This window comes from Magnolia sinica, chromosome 6 (genome assembly GCF_029962835.1).
Source record: "Magnolia sinica isolate HGM2019 chromosome 6, MsV1, whole genome shotgun sequence".
Taxonomy (NCBI): Eukaryota; Viridiplantae; Streptophyta; class Magnoliopsida; order Magnoliales; family Magnoliaceae; genus Magnolia; species Magnolia sinica.
In genome coordinates this window covers 2,411,840-2,423,259 of record NC_080578.1, presented here as the reverse complement: position 1 = coordinate 2,423,259, position 11,420 = coordinate 2,411,840, and the positions used below count along the sequence as shown (strand labels likewise).

The 11,420-nt window shown below is 42.3% G+C and overlaps 1 protein-coding gene across 1 annotated transcript; it reads right to left on the bottom strand.

The window, feature by feature from the left end:
- Window positions 1–1,458: 1,458 nt before the first annotated feature.
- On the bottom strand, window positions 1,459–8,572 carry LOC131247930 (large ribosomal subunit protein eL13z-like). The gene is made up of 5 exons (XM_058247900.1): window positions 8,414–8,572; window positions 4,372–4,487; window positions 4,117–4,250; window positions 2,214–2,372; window positions 1,459–1,899 (listed from the first exon to the last, which is right to left on the bottom strand). The coding sequence occupies exons 2-5, from the start codon at window positions 4,478–4,480 to the stop codon at window positions 1,678–1,680; spliced, it is 624 nt and encodes a 207-aa protein (XP_058103883.1). The 5' UTR covers window positions 4,481–4,487; window positions 8,414–8,572; the 3' UTR covers window positions 1,459–1,677.
- Window positions 8,573–11,420: the final 2,848 nt, after the last annotated feature.

Below are 11,420 nucleotides of genomic sequence, written 5' to 3'. Positions count from 1 at the left end.
CATTTTGGTGCACAAGGGCAATTATCGTGTCTGGAATCACCCAACCCAAGTTTGGGTCCGGTTGTCAAGGTCCTCGTTTGGGATCATGTTGGAAAATTCCAACCCAATTTGAAATTCGGGTTTGGTTCAGGTTGAGCGAAAAGTGGGGAAAGATTGGTCAGGTTTGGTAGAATCAGATGTCATTGTGGATTGGATATTGGATTAGGTCGAGTATAGCGGACTTTGGGTTGCATTCAGGTTGGGCACCTCAGATTGGCATTTGAGTCCGATCAGGTTGGTTCCTCGCGTGGTCGGATTGACCCTCGCACGGACCAACCCACCCAAATTGCACCCTATCATTCCAGCTTTGAAGGACTTAATTCCTTTCCCCCCCTTAATTTTGGATATTGCGGTGTTCATTTTGGAATTGATATTTACATCTTAGTTTTGATTGCATCCCCCTTTCTACTTATGCTACCATGTTTAGAAAACAAATGGCTCGGATATCAGTTATTTCCCAGTACAAGTTTTGGTGGGACCCTGACACTGGTTGCAGTAAAAATGAACAACTGGCCCTGGAGCACTGAAAGCTACGACCCCTTCGTTTGCATGCAGGCAAAGTTGCGGTCTTACACAAGCTGTCTAGGTTACATAACCATCAACTAATTATTCTAATCAATGTTTGCCAAACACCATGGAATAGAGCAAAATGAAGGGCTGTGGAGTTTAAGATGAATAGTAGCACTTACATGCGCACATATAAGACTATTGGAGATTGATGGTGGCACAGGCAACACGTGAGGGTCCTTGCACATGGGCAGTCGAATATGTGGCTTATGTGCACTAGACGTATTCTACCATCAAACGGGTTTGCCTGCATCCAAATGGCCTCCTAAAAAGTCCAATCAATCTCTCTAGACTGCCCATTTGGTCCAAAAGCACATTTCATAAACTATCATGTGGACAATCTTGCATCGTGTGGCTACAGGGGTAGCCATGAATGACGGTGAATCCTGGCCACTGAACTTGTGGGCCACTTTTTCTTCCACAAGGAGGTTAGCAGTGCACCAGCCTGTCCAGTAAATGAACTTTTTGGCCATTGCATGTGAACCTCTGACCATAGAACTTCCAAAGGTCCATTTTTGCAGGCTGAAAGATCAGATGGGTAGGAGTCCTGGCCACGATGACCCAACCCTACATGCACAAAGCACAAAAGAGTGGGCCCACCGGCAACAAATCCGGGCCCAAATGAACGCACTGTTGATAATTCATAGTCTGCCAAGTCATGACGGCTGCACAACATAAACAGTCCACACGACACACCCCATCAGAAGATCCTCGCTGTGATGGAGACAATGTCATGAAAACTCAGTAATCCAATGATTCCAGCCACCCAATTGTGGTTCCTTGAAAATAGATGGTTAAAAACGAATATGACCAGTCATCATGACACTGCATGGCACTAAGGCACAACAAGTCTAACGTCATAACAGAGGTTCTAAATAAACAAAATGACAAGAAGGGGGATAGGCTCCCCAGATGAGATCCGAAAAACATACACTTAAATGACCTTTAGTTTTGTAGTAGTGGATTGAAGAAGGGGTACCAAAGTCTAAAAAAATATAATTCGGAGAAAGGAAAGTGAAATGAAAATTGCAATTTTCTACTATCAATGAACATAGGGGCAGTTGAATTACCTCATTTCTTCTCTTCTTTCTCTGCCTCGGCAGCCTTCTTCAGCCGGACCCCAACATGGCGTTTATTCGTCTGCTCGATCCGGAGCTTGGCATAGGCATTGAATGATTTCATTTCATCGGTTACCTTCACAAACTCGATAGACGGCTTCTCTCGCACAACAGGCATGTAAGGACCCTGGACCTGAGTTGCAGTTGCCAGTTCCTCCGGAGTAGAATCACCAGCCTACCAGCAACAAGAGCATGACAGTGATCAAGATCTTAAAAATGTCAAGTGGGCCTCTTCTGTTGAAAAGCTTAATGGATGTAATTTGCACTTTTTAGGAGAGTAGCTGTTTCACTATCTCAGCGGTTCAGCTCTATCCTTGTTCTGTTTTCTTTTGTGTTTAATAAAGTATACATTATCTTTCAAAAAAAATTAAAAAATAAAGATCTCAAAAATGTGACAACGCATGGTACTAAGGGAAAGAGATTAAGACTGGCCAACAGAAGGAAAAGGGGGGGGGGGGGTGCGGGTGTAACATGGAATGGCTGGTTTACCTTGAATTTGCGAGCACGTCTTGGGAAGACAACCAATTGTGCCTTGTGAGTTTTCAACCTCTGAACGTTCACCTGGAGACCCTCTAGAGAACGGTTCTTGCGGCGGTGATCGACTGCAATGCCAATGGTCGGTGCGAGTTTCTTTGGAATGCCTGCCGCCTGCAGAGTACACATTCTAGTCAGAAGATTCACAGCATGCTTTTTATTTTATTCTATTTTTGGTACGCCATAAGGGCCATGGCCTCTCCAAACGCCCAGCAAGGAGACTCGATCCAAGGTCATGCATCAGGAGAGCTGCTACGCTCTCAGCTAATGAGATGGGCGATCCCCTTTTTTTATGCTCTTGCTGTTCATCAGAGAAACATTTCATTGGGGAGTCTTAGCGCTCTACAGATGCCAAAACCTATAACAATAGATTTCCAAGGGCATGAGGCACCCCCGTTCATGGGCCCAATCACATATATGATCTGGCCCACAAAAAGCAGGCCAAACTCATATATCAAGTGTAAGCCGTTGGCAAGCCTTTCAAACTGTCCATTCATTTCAAACATGTGTGGCCCACATCATGAGCCCACCAGACTAATTTCTGGACCAGGTCACCTGCTCCACTTCATTGACTGCCAGCTCATGTATGCCTCGTACACATCCAGCTTCACATGTGTCTGTGCCCAGAGGCATGTGTGTGCATGCTTTCATGAAAGTTAAAACTGCAGAAGTAACCACATCATGAAAGAGAAGGTGATGGCGGCAGCGATGAAATTTCCAACCAAAGTTCCAATCATTTCAGACATAGATACTCAGGATAAAGGTTGTTTCTCATCAATATTTAGAGAATATTTGCTCTACACACCATAGAAAGCAATGCCATTTTGGTCATCCTAAACTCTTTAACTATTCCAACCCATCTGAAGCAAATATAAAGGCAATGCACATACCCCTGCAATTAATCTTTTGGGCGCACGTATACTATTAACAAATGGGGATGAGTTTGGCCCGAGTAACTCCTCCCACAGTCTCTCTTATTCGCATTTCTGTGTAGAGCGCACCGATGCATGAGAGAGCTCATGCAACAAAGGCCATGTGGGCCCCACAATGACGGCTGCATGACATCCACTCCGTACATCTATTGTGCCACCTTTTTTTAAGGTGAACACACACACACACACACCACATGGGTTCTCAAACCCATGACCTAAGAGTGGAAACACACAATGTCTACCACTGAGCCATAGTAGAGACCCCTATTGTGCCACCTAATGTTAGGAGGTCATTCTAGAAATGAGGAAAGATGTAAAGCTCAGGTGGGCCGCAACACCAAAAAAGTGGGGATGGGTTGCTCACCATTAGAACAATTAAGGGCTCCTCTTTCTCTCTTTGCAAGAAGCTGGCACATGCATCTAGACACACCCTTTCGTTCCTCATGTTTTTTTTCATTCCCCTACTGTCTCCATTTGGGTTGCACATGCCATGCTCCTAGTCACAAATAAAAGACTTGGCAACTCCAACCAATTTTTCCAGTTGTCAGTCGAGCCAGGAATTGCCCAAGTCAGGGCAGAATCAGCCCAACTTTCCCTAGTCAGGGGTGAGTGGGGACTCAGTAGGCAACTCATGACACTGAACCGGATCAGGTCTGACCCAATCCGAGTCAACTCAGATAAGTCACATTTCACATCGGACTTGTCCAAGTCTTAAAACCATGATGCATGTAGTAGACAAGATAACAGACCCTGGTTCGCCTAAACTGTGGTAAAAGAGGACTACAGCCCTCATCAGCAGCTGAAACAGAAGCCCACCTCACCTAATACACATCAGGCCCCATTATATTTCAAGGTGGGAAGGGACCACACCTTCAGCCTATGGCAGCGAGAGGACACTATTTTCCAATAATGAAATTTCAACTCACCTTGAGCTCCTCGAGAGAGAATCCCCTTCCTTTTCTAAGCTTCATATTGTACTTCAAAGTCTGGCAGTGAACCACAGGACGGAGGAGGCCCTCAGTTGGCCGTGGGAAAATCTTCACGGCTTTCTTTTGCCTTGCTGCAAATTGTAAGGTAGCACAATTGATATCCAAAATCAATGATAAATTGCATGTGAAGGCAACACGATCAAATGAAGACCATCAGAAAATACAGAGCTACTTGGGAGAAGGAACACCTACCAACACGTCTTCTGGCTTTGCGTGCTGGTTGGTTAAACCAAGTCCTCACATAGTTTTGCCAGTGCTTCTTGAAGTGCCCATTTGGAACAACATTGTTGTGCTTAACCATGACTTACCTGAAAAACAGCAACAACACAATGAAACATGCTTGTGCCATTTTTCAACGAGAAGAAAGAAGAGAGAGAAAAAGAAGAAGAAGAAGAAGAAAGACATCTCATGAAGACAAATTTTTCGATTAGAAAATTAAAAACACCATGCACTTCCCCATTAATGTTCATAACCACAACTACAAAATCCCATGTCACCATGGAGGTAAGGCCATTCCCTTTTCATCTAATCAATCCATGGTTTAAAGACTCGAAACCAGACACAGGCTAACTCAAACCTTATGAAGTGGAATCCAAAGACTCCACTTGGGTGACTTGGAAACCAGACACAGGCTGTCTAACTCTAACCTTATGCAGTGGAATCAAAAGACACCACTTCCGTGACTCGGCAAGTTATATCTCATAACTTGGTTAAAATGAGGGGGTGGAGTGGGGCCATGGAAGGGGTTTTAGGCTGATATTTAGCTCACCTGAGACTGCTGCAGAGCTTTTATCTCTGTCTTTATTTTCTTCAATGCACCTACTGGGCAAGAATTGTCTCTTGGAGTTATTGTGGGTCCGTTCTCCAATCTGGTATGTACCTTATACCCCTACTGAGATTTGATTTTGTGCAATCTTTGAGCCATAATAATACCCTTTTAAATATTAAGGGGTCTCATGCTGTGGAACACAGAGACAGAGATTCCACCCCCATTGGATTAAGCAGATGCAGACGTTAAAAAGAACAGTTAAAATAATCATTTTGTTGGGATATTTCAAAAGTCCAGTGGTGGTGGAATCACATATGCAGTTTCCCTGGATGCGTTCATAGGATAAATGAGCCTAAATATCAATTATAGACAATGCTATTAGTGGACTTTATATTACATCCCAGCAAGGAAGTCATGAACTCATGACCAAACCTTTGCACGGCAGTTATATTTTAACACTACCAACACTATTTACATTGTAGTGGCGCCATTCAGAATGAGGTGAGATCGTAAGAGTGACAAATGCACCCTGTTTAAATGGCACCCACTTCAAAAGCAGCACACAGTTTGGAAATTGCATAAAGCTCACTTCTGCATTGTGTCGAATGGAGGAAGTTACATCAAACCAGGCTCAATTGTCAATTAGAAGAAATAAGCACAATGGTTATCTGGGCCAATGGCCATCTAAGAAAGAAAACGGCTATTTGGGCCAATGGCCATCCAGCTCAATACCAATTTAGTAACAACCACCTGCATCCTTCGATTGGTGTTTCTGACTTGGAACTCAAACGGGGGGAAGGGCAGAAGAATGAATCAAAGCCTTTTTTTAAAGCCTGTAACCTAATGAATGAGACTGCAATAAGAACCAAGGTCCTAAATCTAAAGTAGGGAGGGTACATGCAAACTCCCACAATTAGACGAAGCACGTCAAAACATGGATCACACCAAAACCCAATGCCCAACGACGCCAAGAGCCCAAGAAGGCTGTATGATGGAGGCCTCTGCCAAATGCTCACTGGCATGCTTTTCTTTTTTTTTTTTTTGAAAGGTAACGATTACTTTATTAGAAGGCAAAAAGAGAACAAAAGGGAGAATCGGCCCGCTAAGATAACGGAAAGATTACTCACCTAAAAAAAGCAAATTACATCCCTTTAGAAAATCAACATTAGAAGCCCACTTGACGATTAGCCGCTTCACCCTATGTACTAAGGACTCCGCCGAGTTAGAGACACCCCTGAAGCACCTCCCATTCCTACATCCCTCACTAGCATGCTTGTTGTTACAATGGTTGTAAAGCCTTCCCAATGGTCAACCAGAAGCAATACCTACCCACTTGAGCACAGCCCAAGATCACACCACCTACCCACTTGATGCATGACAAAGGATCACGCTCAAACTAGCCAGATGATTTTCCTTAAAATTGTTCAAAGAAATTCCAACCTACAAGGTAAAAACTTATTAAATTCTCTCCATCCAAAGCACATGGCTTGCAAACGATGAAGCACATACTGAATACTACATAAGACTCGATCATTCTTCAATGTAAAGGTCTCAAATTTCCGATATGTTGTTAAGCGGCTTGAGTTTGTTAAAATGTCGGAATACTTTCCAATCTTTCTATTCGGGGAAAAAAAAATCCATTTTTGGTAGGTCATTGGCAATTATGTGGACACATACAATTCAAGAGACATCAAAAGAACCAGTCTTAATACAGGTTCATTGGTAAGAAGAGCATTAGAGAAGAAATGATTGATTTCGAAGAGGAATGCCAGGCCCTTCATAGTATGTATTTATTTTTATCACTCTATCACTCAAACAAGCCACCATTTAATCGGAATGAGTTAAGTGCCTCTCAGACTGCTATCTAGACCTGTTCATGGGTACCCAATGGCCCCACCCGATTTTAATGGGTATGGGTCCCATATTTTGGACCCGTTAAGAAATTGGGTCAGGTTTTGGGTCTCACCTTTTGGACCTGGTTAAAAATCGGGTCAAGTTGGATCCGGAACGGGTCCATGTGATGGACCCGGTCAAAATCAGGTCAGGTTGGATCAGATTCAGTTAGTTCTAATATTAAAATTATATAAATTTGATATAGATTGACTATTCATTCTAGTAAACAAAAAGAGGTTTTTAAAGCCACACATGCAAGAGATTCCTTTTCCACAACATGCATGTAGCAAAGTGGCACATGTGCGTGCAATCTAATCCATCCATCAGGTGGGCCCAACCACGTCCGATGTGCATGTGTCAAAATAGCTTCTTTAACTCCAACATTTGGGATCTTTTGATGTTAGTTTACATCACACAAGATCCATCAGCCATTCTCATAAATGAATTCAATGCAACTATGGAATTTCCCATATATAAACATCAAAGAGGTCACTGCAGTAGCATCAAGATCTATAGCTAGTATCCCCTATTGCAGCAATATAGGCATACAATGTCCGATCAAGCAATTTCCTTGGCGCAACAAACTGCGTACAGCGCACCTTTCAGTGGGGGCCCAATCGTGGATGCAGAATGAAGGAAAAAAATTCTCCACCATCAGACTTTCCACAATTGGCACTCATCCAATTGGACGCCCATTACCATTTGCACTTTGGATGGCTTGGATTTGTCCAATTGACCCATAAACCGTGATGGGGTCCACCAGATGAACGCCTCTGATTAACAAGACATGTTCCGGCATGTAACATCCCTGGGTCATTATAATACACATACACGTATTGCAACACGTAACAGTGCCAATGTTTCGCATAATCATTTCTGAAGTAACCAAACAATTCATGTGGAAATCATCTCAACATTACATGAGAAAAAATCGGAAAAAAAAAAAAGGAAAGAAAAACAAAAAACCTTGTCATAGGATCATTTTCCATAAAGATGTTTGCTATAATACATCCCAACGTATTGCAATAGGATATATCAGCACTTCAGCCACTGGATTTAGGCCCTTTAAAATGATGCAAAATGTTTATATGATCAACTGGCGCATGGTTGGGGAATAGCCAAAAAAAAAAAAAAATCCCAGATCAAAGCATTACAATTCTTTGATTATTCAAAGCTCATGGAGACCGTCTATATTGAAAGGAAAAGAATCAAATGATCAAACGGTTAAGATATTCCAGTCTAAGAGTTTTTTTTTTTCGGATTTCCACCATCCAACTTGTGGCCCACGATATAAACGGTTTGGATCATCGGAAAATGACTCCGGATACAAAGGTTGAAGTCCCGATGTATCCTAACATGATTTGTCGGAATGCATTCTAGCAATCCTCTTCGATAGCCCTAGAAACTACAAATTGCAGAAATAATCTAAATATTTAGAGGAAGGAGATCAACGAGATTATTGTCTTATACTGATTCTTCCTTTTTCCATTTTTTAGGGTTTTTTTCTGCAATAGCAAAACGTCGGAACAAGAGAGGAAAAGAGATGGATGCAATTCATGAGGTAGAAGTTACCTGAAACTGACGCACTGCCGGAGAACTGACGAAATGGGCGGAAAGATGCGGCGGAGATCTGCTCCAACCTATCAGAGCGCCCCGCTATAAAACCCTTGGGTTTCAGTTGTATTAAAAAGGAGGGGAGCCCTTGATGCAAAAACCCTATCTTGGACGATGGAGATTTCGTTGCTGCGAGTACTGCTTTGTCAGTGTACTCGCAGCATTTACAGGACGTCAGGACGCGGAATTGGTACTGCCCCCACCGTGATGTATGATTTAATCCACACTGTTCATCCAGTTTTTCATACCATTTTACATTAAAAGGCCAAAAATGATGCGTATCCAGAGCTCAAGTCGACCACACTACGGAAAGCAGCGGTGATAATAACACTCACCGTTGAAACTTTCCTAGGGGCTAACGTAATGGTTAATTACCATCCAACCTGTTCATAAGGTCACAAGGACCTTGATGAAGTGAAAACACGAATATCATCTTCATCCAAAACTTCTATGGCGTGAGAAATTTTCAACGGTCAGATTTTTTATCCCCACGGTGTGGTCCATTTTAGCTTTGGATGTGCCTAGTTTGTGGCTCTTGAATCTAAAATTTTAGGGAAAAATAGATGGACAGTGTAGATGACATCATACATCACGATGGCCAGAGCTGCTGCCTGTCCCGAGCTGGCAAGACAGGGCTTTTGAGGGGCCTACCGTGATGTATGGGTTTTATCCACACCGTGTATTCATTTTGTCATATTATTTTATATTATAATTCCACAAAATAACAAATGCAAGGCTCAAGTAGAGCGCACGGCGAGGATTAAACACCTGCTGTTAAAAACTTTTTGAGGGCCACGCAAGTTTTGGAACAAGCTGATATGCATGTTTTGAACTTATGGACAGGTTGGATGGCAAATACATATCAATGTGGGCCCTACAAAGGTTTCAAAGGTAGAAGTTACCGCTGCTTCATCTGGCGTGGTCATTTTGAGCCTTGGATCTGCTTTCTTTAGATACCTACGACAGGCGAGGGTAGTACCCAAACTACGTCCCGTCTACCGTGAATACATTGGCACGAGATTTGAGATCGGATCCGTTGATGTGCTTATCGTGGGCAAAATGGATGGACAAAATAAAGAGGTTAGATAAATTGGTGGACCTAGATTTTCCGCCGACAGAATCACTAAGAAGTAGGGTTGAAAGTCGGATGGGTTGGGTCATGTTAGTGCTCAACCCTAGCCCAACCCAAAATTCCTATGTCTCAACCCTAAGTCAACCCAACCTTGGATTGGGAATTCTCAACCCAAGCCCAATCCATGCGGGTTGGGTCGGGTTCACCAGGTTGGTCGGTAGATATATGCTAATATTTTCATTATTACATTAGTCTATTATATTTTCAATTTAAGTTTTATTTTTTTTATTTTTTATACCTAAAATTTTATTAATTATATATGTAGTTATTTATTGTAAAAAACATTTTTTTCTAAACAAACAACTTAAAATATAGGATAACTACTTTTTTAAAAGACAGTATTGTGTATCAAGCAATCTATTTGAGAGAGAGAAATCTAGTGTATCTTGTTAGCTTGAGTCATCGGAAATGACGTGGACCAATGAAATCCGATGATATTGAAATTTTTTATGTGTTCAACATAGACCATTTGTACTCAATTATAATTAATTTATAAGAAACTTATATACTGATTGGGTTCGAATTGAGCCCAGCAACCAAAGACCTCAACCCGAGCCTAACCCAAGTTTTACCAGGTTGGCATTTGTATGACCCAAGCCTAAGACCAAACCCAATACATCATGCCAAAGCTCAACCCAAAATCGGGTCAGCCGAGTGGGCTAATTGGAGAATTCGCCCCATCCCCGCTAGCCCGCAACTTAGCTTTGAATGCGCCACACCGTCAGAATTGCCTCGATGACAAATAGAAGTAACTATCGAGCCTTTCCTTGAAATTTGGGCCTTAAGGGGGCCAGAATACATCTAGCAAAAACGTGCCACTAGCCAATGTTTGGATAAGACGTATTGTCATTCTATGTATACAATTTGTAGTACAAATTAATGTTTGCACACGTTGTATATACATATAGATATGGCAGTCGCTTGATGTCCAGAGTGTGGAGATTCATACGCATCAACTCAAATGATTGACACGTGGATTTCTTGTAACGCAAGTTAAACCGTCCAAACTATGGGGCCCACTTTAGATGACGATCTTTCAACTGGTCTACTGTTGGATATCTAATGGACGGTTGTTGAGAACGAGTCAGCAGTGAGAATTCAACGGACAGATGTCCATCGATCATCAGCTATGATTGATACAGTATCTACATTGTTTACAACGATTTGGATGGTTTAGTTTGAGTGATGAACATATGAGTGGACAATCGATGAGTGCATGTGTATGGATGTAATACTCCATCAGCGTATATTTAAGCTACATGGGCGGACTGCGAGATTTACACATGCGCTCAGTCACGGTACACGCGGCATAGGTAGAAGAAACACCGACTTCGACAAGGCCATGACGGTGGGCCCACCTTGATATATTTATTGTATATCCATTCCGTCCATCCGTTTTTTCAGCTAATAATAGGGCATGTGCCGAAAAATTAAGTACATTCAAGTCTCAAGTGGACCACACCAGGGGAAACAGTGGTGATTGAACGCTCACCATTAAAACTTCCTACGGCCCACCATAATGTTTATTTTGCATCCAAGCTGTTGATGAAGTCAAAAATACCTGGATGAAGGGAAAAAACAAATATCAGCTTTATCCAAAACTTTTGTGGCCCACAAGAATTTTTTTAATGGTAGGCATTTAATGACCACTGTTTCTTATGGTGTGATCCACCTGATATTTATATCTGCTTTATTTTTTGGCTAATACACTAAAATGATCTTAAAAAACTGATGGACGGCATGGATATACAACATATAAACCAAGGTGGGCCCCACAATCACGGCCTCACCAAATCCGCTCCACGTAACAAACTATGAAACTAGTAGGCCGAG

Excerpts from the sequence above, each read along its gene's own strand:
- LOC131247930 (XM_058247900.1), bottom strand. The coding sequence starts at position 4,480 with ATGGTTAAGCACAACAATGTTGTTCCAAATGGGCACTTCAAGAAGCAC. Across the intron at positions 4,251-4,371 it reads CAAAGCCAGAAGACGTGTTG|CAAGGCAAAAGAAAGCCGTG; the intron begins GTAGGTGTTCCT and ends TACAATTTGCAG. Across the intron at positions 1,900-2,213 it reads GACGTGCTCGCAAATTCAAG|GCTGGTGATTCTACTCCGGA; the intron begins GTAAACCAGCCA and ends TGTTGCTGGTAG.